Here is an 18,520-nt window from a genome sequence, read left to right on the forward strand (position 1 = left end):
CATTCCCTTTCTCTCTGTATATTTATAAAGCAGTCTGTTTTCAGGCATAAAAACATGTAATGTATCTGTTGTATGTGATGTCATTTTATGTTTGTTCCAAGGTGTTGATGTGGTTTTTAGACCACACGTGATAAAGATGCCACTGGAATCAATGTTGGAAAGAATATAGTGTTCATATCGTCTGTTGAGTGAGCAGTGGTGCGGGATGTAATAATTGTCTCAAGAAGTTTGGCAGGCTGACATATACTAGACGGTATTTTTTTTTCTCATATCCAACATATAGTGGTACCCTGGAGATCGAATTTAATTCGTTCCACAAGGCCATTCGTACACCGATTTGTACGAACACCGAATAAATTTTCCCCATAATAATTAATGTAAATGACATTAATTGGTTCCAGACACGATAAATCTCTCATTATATAGCATTTTTACACGACGTTTACAGTAATTACATGCATAAAATCATACAAGAAACACAATAAATAAATGGAATAAATGAATAAATATATGGAATAAATGAAATAAATGAACATTGAACTTCACTCTACCAGTAGTAAGGAGAGTTGATGGCTTCAGTGGAAGGTGGTGAGGAGGAGGTAAAACCTTTGTCTAGGCAAGCGTCATGCACGCTGCTGGCCATCAGCGTCTCAGCCGTGTACAGGTTCTTTCAAGTCGCGAGTGCCCGTTCGACCTCCGAATTTCGTTCGGTTTCCGGGGCAAAAAAATGTTCAGAAATATCGTTCAAACACCGATTTGTTCGAGTTCTGGTGCGTTCGATCTCCGAGGTTCTACTGTATATGTAAGATTGTATTCACTTTCAAAATGTTACTTTCATTGCATGATATTGCACAACTGTGGGACAATGCTCCATCACAGCTCACTGTTCCACGAACCAATAGACGTGGGTTTCACTCCTGGCCCACAGCTAACGTCAGTGGCAAGTGATATCCAAGCTCGCCCGAGATCATGTCTTCGTCACCCTGCGTCGACCAGACTTGTGATGTATGGTCCCAAACCGCTGTGCTGTGGTCCTCATTTAACAGTGGATATTACCAATAATTGTTAATATTATAATTTCATTTAGTCTCGAGAATGCAGGATGTTTGAGTACAAGCTTTCATTTAGACTATACTTATGTAGATAATGCACCTAATATTATATGTGTACATACTACTCTTAATATTTGAGTACATTCCATGTTATTTTGCTTAATTTTAATAAAACATCCCTAATTATGAATTAGCTATAATTTTTATGGAATTCCTTATAGTGTGCCATTTTAGAATCGGTGGATGATGATAAAGTTGAAATGCAATCACACAATTGTTACAGATGCTGCAAATGTTTTCAATTAAAAACGCTATAATTGACCCAGGTGTGGACTCGTTGATTTACATGGGGTAAAGTATAAGGAGGCAGAATTCACAATTAAAACATTCAGTTTAGAAGAGAAAAACCAATGAAATATATGGGGGAAAAAAACAAATTCGACCTTGCTGAAATGGCTATAGGGAGCTCTCGAGCACTGAGGAGGGCGTTTGGCCTACTCTTCCACGTCGGCCAGACGTCTGGAAAGGGGTGAGAGTACCCACACTTTCCCCCATCGCACAGGACCTGCCGATCAGGCCTACCTGTGGTGCCAACCATTGATATTGACGGCGTGGATTTTGGTTGAGGGGATTCGAGAATCTTGCTTTTTTTTTGTTTCGACTGTCGCGTCAGTAAATGGAATCAAAGCAGCGACCCCTTGAAACCCGCAAGTCCGGTGTGCTAACACATTACAGCACGGGCAGCTTTCACGAGATGGTTACGTGCGAAGGTGAATGCTCTCAACTGGTCCTCCCCCCTCGTTGTCCTGCAGGGGCTGTGAGCGTTGGGTCGCTCGGCCATCCCTCACCAAATCCCGCACGCTTCCCAGCATCCCCCAGTCGCCGCCCAGCCCGCGTGCGTCGCGCGTCTCCGGGTGCAATGGCACGGCGGAAAAACGGCGCCGCAGGCTGCCATCCACTCCGGCCAGCGCTCGCCTCTGTCCGACGACCCCTCCAGGTGAGCCCACCCCCCACCCCCACCCCACCCCCCACCCCACCCCCACCCCCCACCCCACCCACCGTCTTTCTCTCCTACGGGAGCTCTCCACATGCCCTCTTCCTTCAGGGGCCCCTCTTCCTCCAGATGCCATATCCCCCTTTCCCCCACGTTAACCTCTTTGTACCGCCTATAGCTGTGAGATCACAGAGGCACTCGGCTGCAGGGGGCCCGGGTCTTGGGTCAGTCGGGAGCCTCGACGCTGCTGGCACCAGGCCCAGGCAAATTGAGGGCAGGTTGAGGACCCCAAGAAGCTTAAGGGGGAGGGGGGGGGGCCTCCGGATTTATGAAAGAACCTCCGAGTCGTATTTCCAAAAAAATTATATTCCACTACTACATTATTTCGTCGTAATTAGTCTGCTGCCTGAATAATTTAACGCGTGCAGTGATTCAATTAAGTCATGCAGCTTGTCGGGTCACATAATGTGTGCGGTAGTCACTTGAGGAAACCAAATATAATTTCTGCTTAGGATCCCCGGAGATTTAGCAACACCACTGTTTTGAGCCACGGTGTGGACACAGCAGGGAGGATCGTGAGGCAATCAAGGCCAAACCAGACACCAATCATTCTCTTGGATCGCGGTGATGAAGTGTAGGAGCCTGTCACAGAATGTGAAACGTCGGTTTGAAACGTCTAATCTTCACACAGGTCATTGCAAAGGCAACATGTGTACGTTTGTGTGTGTGTATATACTGTATATATATACATTGTCCACATGTCAGCTATTCATGATTCAGCATTTAATGAAAGTCAATGCAAGGGTGTGAAGTCTGCATGATACTGAAAGTGCCATGTGTTTTTTTTGTTGACCAACCTTAGAAAAACATACACAATTGATTAAGTATGAACATGTCATAGACTAATCTACGCCATGCCCTCCTGATGACGTCTCCATAAAGGCAAACTATTTTTAATGTGCAAAGCGCCCTGAAAAAAATGGTTTTCTGTTCTCAACGAAGCCACTTCAAGCCGTAGATCATGAAAGATTGTCCCCGTGTTCGTAGACATTGTGCCCCTGACGTGTGGATTTGTACGAATTGTTCCCGCAGTTAAACCCAAGAGTCCCTTGAGAATGCCACGTCTACATTCGTGAAAGGCGTTGTTGCTGCTGCGCATTTACAAGCCCCGCCAGTGAAAAATAGATAAGAAAGGTTGGAGTTTCTCAAATGCATTAATGGACCGAGATATTGGAATGACAAAAGAAAAAATGGGTGGACAGGGAGATAAAAACGATTGAATAGTAAAAAAAATTGCCAATATATAAGATGTATCTTTAAGTTACATAGGAATTAGTGGAGCTGGGGTATCTGATTAGTTAATAAATCTATTGCTCTACCGATGATCACTTTGTTCATTCAGCAAAATAATGGGTGGGGGGGGGGGGAAAGATAATTATTCCGCCTGTTCTCATGTGTGCCACTGAATGGGAGGTGATGGGCAGGGATCGATATCATCATCATCATCATCAGCTGGGGCATGGCTTGTAGGGACGTCAGGAGGGTGTCGGATCAGTCGCCATCCAAAAAGGGGGCCTGAGTAATCAATCAATAAAAAAAGTTAAATATTTAGTGGTTAGTGGTGCACAAGCAACAAATAACATTTGTCAATGACACGTCACAGCACATTAATGTAGTACTAAAAAAAGTATCACACCTCGTAGGCTTTCGTGACCAAATATCCATAATAGAGGTTTTGGGCTGAGATATTATAATTAATACATTAACCCCCCACTCCCCCGCTCTGGTCTTTGCACCTGATTGGCTCACAAGTGACGACATCACATTTATCCCCTGTCTATTTAAGAACAAGACAGGAGAAGGGTTTCTCCACAACTCTGGCTGTTGCCTGATGATGCTGGTTGTATTTACCGGCGAAACGTCACGGTACTCGAATTGTAAATGTTGTTGTGGGTTTACTCTCTCCAGCACACCGGTGTGCTGTACTAGTTACGAATTGGCACGTTTTGTTTACGTGACAAACCTTTCTAAATTGGCTGTGGATCAATTGAATTAATTTACTAACCGTCGCAGCTCTGCTTATCAGCGATTACCTCTGATATGTGGATGGATGATGCATGTATGTGCCCAACGCCACTTGTGTGATCAATGATCTTGCCGAGTGAAGTCATCACACTGGGGCATTGTGTTGATGAAGGGATAGTGCAAATTCCCTGGTGGTCAGAATGAATGAGGGTGTGCTTGTAAATAATATTCCCGCGTCTTCACAGAATATAATGAGGAGAAATGTCTTATCCTTTTCTGGATTTAAAGAGTACCGTGGCGAAGAAGGCTCGTATAGGCCGCTCTTTCAAGACTTTTAAATAAATGAACTTTCCAAGCACAATTAACATGCCACCTCGAGATCTCAAAAGCATTTTCAAAGTGAAATATTGATAATGGTTTTAAATGTGTGATTGTGTTGAGCGCATTAGGCCTATGCAAATTATTGTTCTACACATTGCTTTCATTATGATACTTACTCAGATTACAACTTAAATTATATTTTACTCTTGGGAACGTTTACATATACAATTTTATTGTCTGACTGAATTATATATATGTATATAGACAGAATACTACTATATAAAATGCTCATTGTAACATGTATTGTTTGTGAGCTTTATCTAATGCTCATTTTTTAAACGAGTGATGTTGACAACCTTTGGATATTTGATATTTTATGAAGACGAGGACTCAAACTCCCAATTTGAATTCTTGCAGGGGCATTGATGGGATGCACAACAGGGTGCTTGTACCTCGGGTAAATAATCACTGAAGGACTGGAATTAAAATGATGACATAAAAGAGTGATTGAGAGCAGGATGGAGTGCAATTGGAACATTTTATTTGATAACGAAAAGCAAAATAGTAAAAAAAAAGTTTAATGAGTGTACGTGAAAACGAAAAATGAAACAAAATCCAAAAAGTATGCGAAAAATCATGGATAGGTGCATGCTTGGAATCACACTGAGCAACGGCAAAAGGAACACTTAGATTGAAGAAGAAACACATTGTACAGCACCATATTGAGTCTTAATAATTGTAAGTGGGCCTGGGTAGGACACGTTGACGCTCAATGGACATGATGAGAGAATAGCAGCAGAAAGAGAGAGAGAGAGCACTTGGGAGTATGGCCGCTGTGGAGTAGTGATGAGATTTAGTTAAAATGAGCTTAAGTCAAAAAGAAAATGTGAATTATATGGTTAAGGATGAACTGTTCATGAGCTGGCTAAAGGCACGCACTGTTTTGGAACCTGGCAACCTCAGATGTATTTCTCGACCATCCTCATCCCCTGACCCCCACCAACCAGCACTCGTCAGAATGGTGAAGTGCTAAATCCATAGCTGGATGAACACACTCCATTTATAATTTGTGTAAGAAAATAATCTTCCCTTAATATTCGCAGAGAATAGTCTCAAGTGATCGAGCACACTCTGTAATAGCAGTTTAAAAAATGCAATAAAATAGAAATAAACAATGTCTACAATGTAACAATAATTTCGGTGCGGCTTTAAAAATGCAAACACAGAATGCACTTTAAATCGTTTTTACTCGCACATTGTTTTATCTGCATCGTAAGTTCACTTGAGTTGCATGGTTATAAACGTTTTTCGGAGTGTATCAAATGTTGAAAGGCATAACGCAAAATGCCTTTCCATTTTTTTTTTAGGAAAGGGCTAAGGAAGGATTAACCTGCTTGATTTTATTTGATGAGAACTCTAAACACAGATCCCCTTGGCATAACAATGGTGTCTGAAACTGAGCAGCTCTTTCTGATGAAAAGTGTTTTGATGTTTAAGTACCAAAATCCTGAGCCATTCCACACATTCCAGCAGGTATTTTAGCTGAAACTATATCTGCATCACGAAGCAAAGGAGCTCAATTTATTCTGACGTTTTTAAAATGATGAAGTTTTTTTTAAAAGCCTGTTTTTTTGCGTGCGTTAATTCAACAATTCATGCCTCATGGTTTGATCTCGTTCAACACAGTGCCACGCATTTAATGAATACGAATGTATGTTGAATATAAGGCGCCTATGCAAATGCGTTACTTGAAACATTTACACTTCGTTGATGTGGCTTAAACCACGACGTTTGGTTCAAGCCTTTGTATTATAACTTTGTAAAATTGTTCGGATCCCTCAAGGATTGACCGTGTTTAGTCTAGAGAATTCATTTGTTGAGAACTCTCTTTCACCTATAGCTTAACCCTTTTAAAACGAATGGAGGGGCTCTACAGCTAATCATGTACACTTTCCACCAGTGGCGAGTGTTTTGTCAATTATGAAAACTTAATACAAACATCACTCTTTATAGTGTGCTTATATTAAATATATTTACATTTAACAATAATCTTCTAGATACATTGCACATTGCGTATAAGAACGCCTGATAAAAACATACTTCCAACAAAGCAAATGTGATTTTATTGCACTGGCAACGGGGGGAAGACAATGGGCACCTTTCTGATACAAGCACACTACTCTGGTTATAAGCACAGCTTGACTTGCTCCCAAGGGATGTGCTCATATCATGCTCCTCCGGCCATTATTTTGTGACATTCTGAAGTAGTTTTGCTGAATGGTGCTGCAAAGTTAACAGGAATGCTGTGATTGCAGCGACGTCAAACAATGGCAAATCACTTCATCCTTTCAGCTCCATTATTTGGTGGCCCAGTGGGTGCTGGTTTTGAGCAGTTGTTACTGGGTGACTTGGGATGAAACAGCAAAGGCAATGTGCTATTGTTATACTCATGTCCCTACAAATTGGTCACACTCCCAAGTGCCAGCACATAGCTGCCCCGAGTTCCTTTCTCCATCGCCACAATGTCGATATCAAGTGGTTCTACCTGTGAACGTGTTCTGCATTATTGGTTCATCTCTGCATCCCTTTGCATTTGATGGTTGTTAATGTGCGCAACATTTTAAATCCTCAGTCTGGTAAAAAATTATGGACTGTTTTAGACTAAATGTAAACAAATGTTCGGCAGTCTTTACTCTGACATGTGGCCACTCAGTGTCTTCACGTTGAGGATTCATTGACAGTGAAATCAACATTTTTTTTCCACATTTCCTTAACCTAATGTTTACGATGGGCATTTAAGATAGTCCCTCTTAGTATCTCGCTGGGTGCGAATAAACCGCAGCGTCTCTGATACGATGCCGTGTTTATGGAGAAAAACGACAAAGCAATGAAATGCAGTGCTTATTTTTCTCCAGCAGAGGAAGACATTCACCTATGGATTGCAATTCTACAGGTGGCGTGGTTTGTCGTTGTTTTTGCTCAGATTGAACAGTAATCGCTAAATTAGCAAAGCTCTTTGTCATCGTTTCAATCCTAGTCTTAAGCTGTTATACGTATATATATTTTTTTGTCGTTGTTACATTTGACTAGATCTCGTAACAATGTTAACGCCACAAAACGTGGGAGCATATCGGCATCCTGTCTTGTAAGAGGATTTAAATTGATCTCAACCAGTCGCCGTGTTCGGTTTGGCTGTGAATTCTTTGACGAGCCGACCATCGTGTGTCCGGTGGTGGGCCATCATTATCAGCACAGTCGATTGGAACACATGACAAGCTACATTTGCGAGTTCTCATCCGTGAAACGCGTGCCGCTGTTAATGTGCAAAGGTGCAAATCAAGTGGGGCTTTAGAAAGCGTGCCAACCCGACGGATCTAATTTAAAGTAGTTGAGCACGTAGGCTTTCGCTACCAATATCATCCATAAGAGGTTTTTTTTAGGTTAGATTGCATAAATATATAAATGTGTCGTTAATTACTGGCGAAACGTCGTACTCAAGATTGTAAATGTTGTGGCTTGGCTCTCCAACACACCGGTGTGCTTTACTCGTGACGAATTGGCCACGTTCTGTTTACGTGACAACCCTTACTAGTTGGCTGTGTCGGGTGGTGGCGGGTTTTAACGACACATTTATATATTTATGCGATTGAACCTAACAAAAACCTATGTTATGGAGGCTACCTGTTATTAAACCTTTTTTTATCGCACAATGATTTGCAAAGAAAAAATTGCACGAAATTGTTTTCAAGCATTTTATAAAGCAGTCTAGTCAACATTGAGAATCAGAAGGGGTAACACCGTTTGAATATTAGCAACAATTTGCTTAAGGCATGAAAAAATAAGAATAGGCTTTACCCTTTCTGCCAATAAAACAGGTGTTAAGATGTTCAAAAACCAAATAGATACCTATTGCAAGGAATCCAGTCTGCATTAACCACAAATAGTTGTGGCCAAACATGCAAACAAACATGTTCCAATAATATATGCATTGTCTTTGAAACTGATTGACCTACACCAGAGACTTTTTTTCTGGCCTTGTCTCACTACCAGTGTTAGACCAGAGAACGCCAATAGGCGAATGGTACACAGGCATTGCAAGGATCAACCGACCATTATTAGCTCGGGTTGAGCCGTTATATCCTACTCATTAAGATAACTTAAATCAGTAGGATTGGCAAGTATGCCATCGTATCGGGAATGTCTCTTTTAAAAGTAGAAGTACCATTGGTAGGGCATAATCCATTTGTATGTGTGGGGTTGCTCCTGACGCTCGAGTGTCCTCTCACTTGGTGAATGCTCATTAATGACTTTGACTAAAACATCTGAATGCCAGAAAATTCCAGAAAAAAATAAGTCTCAAGACTCGGTGAGCTTCTCCTGGGTAAATAATTGCTTTTTTTATTTTCTTAGGAGACCACATAGGAATTACATATTGTATAAACATTCCAAAGAATGTGTTTACATTTATTGCAGGCCCCTGTGGGGATTGAACAAAAAAGTGTTGTAATATATTTTTTTAAATATGGGAATAGTCAGGAGAGAGTTTACAGGTTCCTGTCGATATGCAATATAAAGCTGAGGACTAATTAAAGGGAATTGTTTGCATCACTTTCAAGATAATTTTCCTATGATCGCTGTTAAATGAGTCTGTGACTACACTACACAATTAGGCCTCATGAATTATTCCAGACTTTGCCTCACGATGCCCTACAAATTCTAAGAATCCTTTCACGTGTCCACACATTGCACACTTGCGATTGTTTGCCATGCATGAGGTCATGGCATCATCCCACCGTCTATTATAATTTCACCTCCCGAGTCTCTGTACAGTGCAATTGAGAAAGCATAACTGAGAGAGAGCAGCCTTTGCGCGATGGTGCTGTGTACATTTCGGCGTGGACCTTTCCACGTCTGGCACTAAACACAGACATGGGTGGCAGGCATCAGCCAGCGCTGTTTTCTTAACGCCCACAGAGGGGTGCGTACCCTCATTCCCCCCAAAAAAAATTTGACCGCAAATATAATAAATCAGACTGGGCGTTAATGGAACTACTTTAAGCTGTTTGCTGTCTCACCTACAGCAAAGCACTTTGCGCGGCATTTGTTTCGGAACGGCGGACTTTTTGCGGAGGACTCTCCGAGTTGCGTTGCCACGAGGCTCGCGGATGGCCGAATGATTAGTCAACGCCCTTGCCTTGCAGTGATCCTTTCATCTGCATACCAACAATAAACCGCTGGCAATGGCTCGAGGCTCTCTTCTTTGTTTGACTTGTAAGTCGGGATGCCCGTGTAAGGTTTCCTGTTCCCAGGGCATGTTTGTTGTTTCCAAGGTGGAGAAGTTACAGGAAGCTTAGATTTACTACTAATTCATGCTCCCCTTTCCATGGCCAGAATAATGAGCGAGGCTTGTTGCTACTTTTACCTGGCATCAGCCAAGCGTTTGGCACTCCCTCCCAAAACAGCCCACGAATTGGGTATGATGCGCATTAACTTTGCGTTTTTTGTTTGAAAGAACCATCTCTTAATGCCATCCATCAACCACATGCTGCCGAGGTCCACAGGACATTATGCGGGTACCAAATATCTGGCTGTTATCTGCAGTGATGGCATCACGGACAAAGTGTTGACTGTGATTAAAATGTGGAGGCTTTACTCAAATGAATCTTTCAAGCCACAATAAAGATTTGTCACATTGAATATACCACCACATCAGTGTGACTGAGAAAGCGTGAAAATAATCTCTTTTTACAGCTTATTAGTGCTGGGTTATACACTTGCACTTGGTTTTAAAACCCAAGTTAGCCTAGCTTTATCCTGAATGCAACACACAATGTAAATTTACCTGAGATCTTCAAAACTTCCATTTTAATTGCCTTTAAAAGCTCGAGTGCTGTTTTGGATGTTGTGTCACAGACAAGTCTATTTTGGTTGTACCCCAACCCGGAGTGATGTCTTGACATGCCATGAAATGCTTCGGTACTGGTGAACTGTCTCTGACATTGTTATGATCTCCCTTAACAAAGAAGCTGCGTGATAAATTAGAAAGTTGTAGGAGAGGGTGTGAGAAAAGTATTTGTTTTGCTTGCGAGGGCAAATTTATTTCATCAGCAGATGACAGTAGAATTCCAGGATTTCAAAAACAGTTCCCAGCCTTTTTCAGTCTCCGTGTTTTCACAATATTGGTGTTTTCTTTCTTTCTTAGAAGCCTTTGTGCACTGCTCAAATTGTGTTCAGTGATTTACTTTAGCAGTAACTATAAATAACGTGTTCCTTTGCAACTCAGAAATCTGTCTTTGGGCACTCTTTAAAAAATCTGGCTTGTGCAACACCACACGCTCAACTTAAATTGCTTTTCAGCATCTTCAGGCATTATCTGCCTGAGTAGGTCAGAGCCCAATGCCCCATGCCGGGCACAATACCGGCACGATGGTTGGAGGTTCTGGAGAGAGCTCCGCTATTCTAGTCTCAATAGCAACGTTCCGTGCTGAGAAGTGGGAGCTTGAGGAGATAGAGGTTTGTACTTGATCAATATGAGCTGCCCCCCCCCCTCCCCTCGTGAATATCATGAGTTTTAAGAAGAGACTGAGATCACTGGAACAATGTTATCCTGTTAGAGCCCGCGGTAGTTTGTACATTCTTCAGGAACAACTTGCCATCAGTGTTAATTCTGAAAAAATAATTTAATTTTCAGTTTGAAAAAAAAACAAAAAAAAACATTTGTCTTATAAAACATTCAAGCGTTCACAATTCATTTTCATAATTATACCTGGAGCCAATTGCACAAAATAAAGTAGGCTCATCCACCCATTATAGCATTTGCACAGTGCTTTTGGGGCCGTTATGGTTTGTCAGCAATCTTATTTTGCTTTTGAACTGGGTGCAAAGCCAATTCTGATTTATTGAAATGAATGGTAAAGCATCACTTTTAAATGAATGCTTGTTGTGCTGAACAGCGTTATGTAAGTTGCATTCAAAATGCACAATTGTGGGGGTTATAAACCAAGTGGTTTGCCTGTGGTTTTTGGCCATTGATGTGCTCGGCTGACATTTGGTTATGTCTTGTGGCTTTCACACTGGCAGACAAGCCAGAGGCTGGCTCCATGCTGTTTTGGTTTTGGAAAGATATAAGTCTAGACATGTTTATGTTACCTTTCCTCACCTACTGGCTGCTTGGGGATGACCATGCCTTGCAAACACCGTATCTCTGAACGGTCAGAAATCTGTTCAGCACTTTTTTCTACTTACATAATCTTGCATACCTAAAATACTGCACATACAGCAATGCAACACATCTGACAGTTAATCTTTCAAGTGTACAGTTATCTTGACATTTGGCTGACATTATTTAAGTTTAGGCAAAGTGGGGAAAAACATGTAACGTGCTTCTCATACCATTTAATGTTTTATTAATTTCCCCGTGTTATCTCAGAGATAACACACGCGAAATATGTGTGTTATATATGCCTGTATTTAATTAACAAACAATAGCTGCATTTCATTTTGCTATTTAACAATTATGATCATATATAATTTGGTTTAACACGAAGGAACAGTGTCACTAATTCTATTGTAATGTACTTACTGACTCTTGAGGAATGGCTTTGTTTAGTCACTGACAATGACATGATCTCATAATGATTGTTTTTCCTTGGGATTTTTTTCAAATTGAAGAAAAAAATCAGACTACAGCTGTGACGAGATTAGGGGCCTGCTTTGTGAAGCCTTTTCTTTTTTAACAATCCACGTAGTTATTTGTCCTTCTAGATCATTTTTCCCTGCACTGTTTAATCAACCAATGGGGAACTTTTTGTTGATTGAGTAACCTAAGATTCAACGCTAGATTCAAACTGGAGTGCTCATCTTACCAAACAGGTAGCTCAGGCATTAGAGCGAGTGGCTCTCAACCAGAAGTTTGTGAGTTAAAATCCTGGTTGGGGGTTGACTCAGCTCCGTCATCTCTCCGGGGTTGAAAAAGTAAGCACCAGTTTGTGGAGGAAGCAAAACAGTGGTTGTCCTACGGATAAACTCGTCTGTGCCACAGGAATTAGACATTTCCACTGCTGGCTATGGGCTGTGAATATGAGTTGAGCACCATCTCACCGGTCATTTAAGCAGGTCATCGCTTTGAGTGGTTGTCGTGGTCGCTCGTGCTGAATGCACTTATTTCGCACCGTACTTAGCCAACCGTGCTAATTGGGAGGAGGTGGCAATATAACTTGCACATAATTCTTTGTGTTCATGAGCAGGTGTTCTCTACGCTTGCCATAATGGGGAGCGGTGCTGCTCTGGGGCCTTGGTGGTTTCAAGTACGATGCGTTTTACAGTCTTACGCTTCACGTGAGCCCCAGTGCCATCCTTAGTGTGGGCCCCCTTGCTGCTTGTTGTGTTAACCTCTTTGACCTGGAGTTGTCCATATATATATTTTTTTGGCATAGACCACGAGATCTTAGCAAGGTCAACGAGCGTTGCTGATGACACTCGTACTTATGGCTTTAGACATTTTCAATAAAATTTGACTTTGTTATTTATCCAGGCAAGAACTGGCGAAACTCAAATAATCTTTATATAGGGAAGCGTACAGTAATTTGTAGTCCCCATTATAATTCATGCAGAGCTGTATATAAAATGTATCAGCGAGTGAATTTGGTGATATATTTGTATTAGAATTACGGTGTGCAATACATCACATGGTGAACACATCTCGGTACATAGGGCTGGCTCGTTTGCACCGGGAAAAAAAAAAAAGAGATATCGGGTTAATATTTACAATGCCAATGCTGACTGATTCTTCTATATAAGGCAATGCAGAATACGCAGTGCAATAAAGTGAGAGCCTCCGCTAATCCACGGAACTACTCATTTTCTGCACCGAGTGCTTGTTATGACAATGGAACGACAAACTCCATGGCTGGAACCCGTATCCACGACTGGCTACTGTGTCTCCTGGCATGCTGGCGAATTCTGCTCCGAAGATGCGGTGCCGAGCAGCTCGACCTGGCGCTGTCAATGTGGGCACGATGACTGCAATGGTGCCGAGGAATGGAAGGAGGATGAGTGTACGGAGCGAGGTGAAAGGTTAAGGTGCAGCCCTGTAATGCCTTGCTCACGCCACTGCTGAGTGGAAGGGCCTCCACTCGAGGGGCGTTCTAGAGAGCCCCTTGAGAGGGTATTGGGCCTGTTATGTTCAACGCTGGCCAGGCGTCTCGACAGAGGTAGGAGTCTCCACACATTACCACACCACAGGCGAGTCTGCCGATGGATTAACTGCGCTGCAACCCCTTCATACTAATGGGTAGACAGAGGAAAATGGGGTATTAGAAACTTGGCCATTGTTTTATGAAATCCATGATCTTTGGATTTCAAGTTCAGTACCCATGGAGCAAGAATATGGTATTTTTTTTTCCACATCGTTGTCATCACAAGGAAATACATTTTGATTGGGGGGGGGGGGGGGGAGTGTTACAACCTTCCAAATATGTTGAAAATAGAGAATATTTAAGTATAATAATCTGCACAGTTTTTTATTTTATTTGAGAAACACATATATTATTCCATGCAGCATGGAAATAGAATCTGAAATCATGAATCAGAGTTCATAATATATATATAAACCACTTTTGTTGAGTTAATTGGATTCGTGGCATTCTTAAGGTTTCCTCTAAAGCTTCCCATACTGCACTGCCACATGTGAATGAAACTTATATATTATATTTATTAAGGCAGTGAAGTGGACTTGGGCAGGGCATGGCGCTTGAAAGAACTCTGGCCGGCATTCAAGGGTTAAGTGAGAGGGTGGCAGCCAAGGCGTGGAACGCGTCCACGGGGAAGTCCGCTGAGGAGCTGGAGCGATGAATTCAGCTCGCGTGGTCATGCTCCGTGGATTGATACGTCGTGGGATCATGGAAGATGGTGGCAGCTTGGAGAGGCCTTCATCTGCCAGTGGATTGACCGTGACTGGTGATTGTGATCTTGATTATTCTGTTCATGGCCATAAAATTAGTGAATTTATATTGCACCTAGATACGACTTTCATCAGCCACGTGGTGGCCCTTTTTGCCATTCCATATTCGATAACGGTGTGGAGTTTTTGCCTATTAATGACGTGATTGAATAATAGTATTAGTATCATCATTGTTGCATGATGTTTGGTGTGTTCAAAGGCTTGTTTCAATGTATGAAGCTGCTACGTTGATAATGGACAGTGAAGGAAAAAAAGACAATGTGTCGTTCCATTCAATAACGCATGCTGTTTGGCACGTTGGAATTCATTATTTACCTTTGATCAAATCCTGCCCGTTACAGATTGCTTTTGTTGAGGGGGTTCACGCACAATCATAGACCGCATTCAAATGTAGTCGCATAGACTGTTGTTGGTATTTGAAATGGAATTACAGGGTCAAATTACCTTTGTTCAAAAAGCGGTTCCTTCTGTTGGCTTTAAATAAAGTTGAGCCTTCCCGCTTCTCGAGATATAAATTCAAACTGTAAGGTGAACAACTTGATGGCATGCCGCAACATTAGCTCGGAAATTTATTTAGTCTGTTTCTTGAAGTGAAGGCGCCCATAACAGACTCTAGCTCAAAAACTTTAGAGATTGTAAGCTGTTAATCGCAATTCAAAGATACCCGTTGCAGGGGAGCTGGACATGTGCACCTTATGGCGGCACCCCGGGGTACCATAGTACCTCGGCTCTCGCATAATGTCCGCGATGCAGTAATTTTTAGTCTGTTGATGGTCGGCGATGCGGCGATGCGGCAATCGACTCGTCTCGACGAGCTGTACACGACGCACCACTACGGTGCATACGAGCGTTCAGGGTTTCAGCACAATCGTCCTCGCTGAGTTTCGACATCACGGAGTAGCACTGATTTCGGATTGATTGGTACCCCAGTCGCGGAGTTAAGTAACACCCCTGGAAAAAAAAGTGTCCCAGAAATAAAATATTTAATTGCCTCAGCCATTTTGTATTATTTGATACCCCGGGATACCGCCATAAGGATCATTCGTATGTTTGAAACTATGCTGTCAAGTTCTAAATGAGAAAACTAATGTGAAGATAGCTTTTGCTTCGCAGTTTATTACACGAGACCTGAAATCCCAAATACTATGACACTGTGAGATGCTGAGAGAACCACGGACGAAACAAACAAAATATACCTCAAACACTTTTGCTCCAAAAACGCGTGGTTAATTCTTGCAATAAATTTGCTGTGCCTTGCAGACATATGTTTTAATTTTAACATCGAGGCAAATAAAAACAGTTTGTTACCACATGCTTTCTGAACTCATGCCATAAATGGATGACATTTGTTCAATTGTTGCCATACATTTGTATCCTGCCTGGAATTTCGATCGGCGCACGTTTAGAAAAGGGCAAAGCTCGAACAATTATTGTCAGTTTTACAATGTGCTCTGTAAGTTCGAACGTTTTCCCTACGTCATACACATATCAGTGTTCTGAGCTTGTTCCGTGCATATTGGACGTTCTTTATTGGCCAAAATGCATGCAATAATAATTTAGAGACTGCTTGTTAATCCACTGCTGGATGAAGGCCTCCTCATGCCCGATGCCTTGCGCTCGCTGAGAACATGCACGGACGATGGGAGGATGGAGGAGCAATGCCCAAGTGTGGGTGCAGAGGTGGAACAATCGGGGACGATGAGCCAAAACGCTTTTATCCTTAGGTGGTAATAATAATGGATCACAGCACGTCATATATGTGGGTTGTCTGACCAGACTTGACTCGCGCTGGTCAGTGTAGGTGAGTGAAAGACAGGGGGTAGGGGTGCGGGGGGGGGGGGGTAGGTCCCCAGTAGTTGTTCAGATATCGCTCGCCACCGATGTTGGCCGTGCCCGGGAATCAAACTCAGGTTGCATGGTTTGTCCCCCAGAGCACCTGCCACTACACCACTAATATCACTCTGCGAAATGTTTAGTGATCTAATTCCCCAAAGGCAGTTGCCAATCATGCTGATTACGCATGGGTGTTGTATCGCAGACTCCAGATTCGGTTTCACTTGACAGTGAGATATCGTTACTCGACACTTTTGTTTCCCTTGGAGCCACTGTCGCAACAGAGCCCCATCCCGGGAAATCGATCTGGGGGGGGGGGGGGGGGTGGAGGAGTCGGGTGGAAACTGACGCTCACTTAATGCCGCTCATCGTGACTGAACAGCCCTATGCCGTGCGCGTGTCCACGTTCAGGTGACGAGGACGAGGACGACGACGGCTTCCAGTTTCCGCTCTCGCCCAAAGTGGAGAGGCTCGCCCTGGCCAGGAGCCACCAGCCTCTCCCGCAGATCTGCCTCCCCGATGACTGCCCCTTCGAGAGGTCGCAGCAGCAGCAGCAGCAGCAGCAGCTGCGGCGGTCACGTACCCTGGGCCCAGGCCACTTCCGCAAGAGCCACTCGGTGGACGAGAGCCTGGGCCAAGCGCAGGACTCGACCGGACACCTTCCGTCACGGGGCCACACCAGCAGGGCCGACGGCTGCCGCGCCGGACTCAAGCGCAAAGCCGTGAGTTCTCGCTGCGCGCTCGGGGGCTGCAACACGGCTCAGTTGCTGGGTTCACGTGCAGGTAACAGCCTGCAGTGGGGTCAGTTGTGTAAGTGAGCTGATGGTCTCATCCCAGTCAACAATGGTAAAGGTACAACCCTGCAATGGCTTCTGTTCATGGGCGGAATTTGCCAGGGTGGGGGCGGTGGGCACTGGGGGCTGTGCCGCCGCCCCCCCCCCCCCTAAAAAAACTGGACACGTATTAAGTTATTTTCAGTATTTTACAATGAAGATTAAAAATAAATAATTATGCGCGCCCGCAATTCCAAATTTGAGGGGCAAAGTGAAGCCCTTGCCCCCATCCACCCAAATGTAAAAGTTAAACTCCGCGTCTCCTTTTATTGCTGGTGGAAGGACTTCGACTCGAGGATATTTGTTGCCTACTTTGTCATGCTTAGCCCACACGTCTTGGAATAGGCGGCAGTACCCACACTTTACCTCACCACACGTGACCTATCGATCGAATAACTGTGGTGTGTACCCATTTATACTTCTGGGTGGACAAGTGGGGGCTTGGGGGGATTTATGCACCGTCAGTCGAAACTTATTTCGCACCGTACGTAGCCAATCGTGCTAATCGGAGGTTCGGGGGAGAAAGGGCAATAAGCTAAAGATAAAAAGCAGTCCTAAAGAATCGAGCTTTTTCAATCTAGATTTAAATGCGCATCGCTCCGGTGCCCCATTGTTTAAACTGCCGTTCCGGGACATGGAATCAAATCGCTGACCTCTGAATTGCAAGTCCAGTGCTCTAACCTTGACACCATGGTGGCACCCTTCAATGACCGCAGTAGACAAAAAAACCAACCCCATAATATTAAATCTTGATTTGAATGTTGATTTGAAGCTTTCGTAAATTTAGTTGTTCACCTAATTTGGTCAAATGTAAGCTCTGAGAGTAAATATATCTTATCAGTTCTACTGCAATGTGAGAGTGCGTTGCTGCTGCCTCCCCTCCTGTGTGTGGATAGTAAAGTTCACTTGAAAGGACCTCAAACATTGTGAATAGATACTCCGTCTCGTGACATGTTGACATCACCACAATTGGAATGCAGTTGGGAAAATGACAATGAAGGAGAGGCCCTAGCAGACTGCATATAAGTAGTTTTCATTAATTATGTTATTTCCAACCTGCAAGTTCACGAAATGGAAGTAATGGAATTGATCTGTTGAGCTATGTGTAATTCTGAGTGTTATTTCTCTGCACTCGTGGGTTTCCCCCAAGTAGATCCAGTTTCCTCCTATGCAGCGATGAAGCACGTGCATATTCAGCGTAAATATATAGTGTTATAGATTATATATTGGTGTGTAGGAAGGGGAGGTGACAAACTGTTAAGTGAGGTGTTAATCAATAGCTCGAGTTTGTCAACAACAATTTAGTATTAAAGGCATTTTAAGATTAAAATCGTTCTCATGGAAGAGGAAGATGGTTGCCTAACTCGCCTTCTTCCTAAAGTAGAAGAGCGAGCAAATTACCGAGACGAAGACCGCTTTGAAAGGAAGGACAATACCGGAAGTAGTCATGCTCTTTGGTTTTATTCGGTAAAGTCACGTAGGTAAAATAAAATAAAATCAA

At 43.1% G+C, this 18,520-nt stretch overlaps 1 protein-coding gene across 12 annotated transcripts in view; it reads left to right on the forward strand.

Annotated features, from left to right (window-relative positions):
* The window catches only part of LOC116946270 (ankyrin repeat and fibronectin type-III domain-containing protein 1-like), a 264,496-nt gene that overhangs the window by 76,727 nt on the left and 169,249 nt on the right, over window positions 1-18,520 (forward strand). For all 12 annotated transcript variants that reach the window (XM_076069931.1, XM_076069932.1, XM_076069935.1 and 9 more), the window contains 2 exons: window positions 1,865-2,049; window positions 16,598-16,908. In XM_076069931.1, the coding sequence (XP_075926046.1) occupies window positions 1,865-2,049; window positions 16,598-16,908 (496 nt within the window). The remainder of the gene's footprint in view (window positions 1-1,864; window positions 2,050-16,597; window positions 16,909-18,520) is intronic.

This window comes from Petromyzon marinus, chromosome 26, assembly GCF_048934315.1.
Source record: "Petromyzon marinus isolate PM22_M1 ecotype Great Lakes invasive population chromosome 26, UKy_Petmar_22M1.pri1.0, whole genome shotgun sequence".
NCBI classification, from domain to species: Eukaryota; Metazoa; Chordata; class Hyperoartia; order Petromyzontiformes; family Petromyzontidae; genus Petromyzon; species Petromyzon marinus.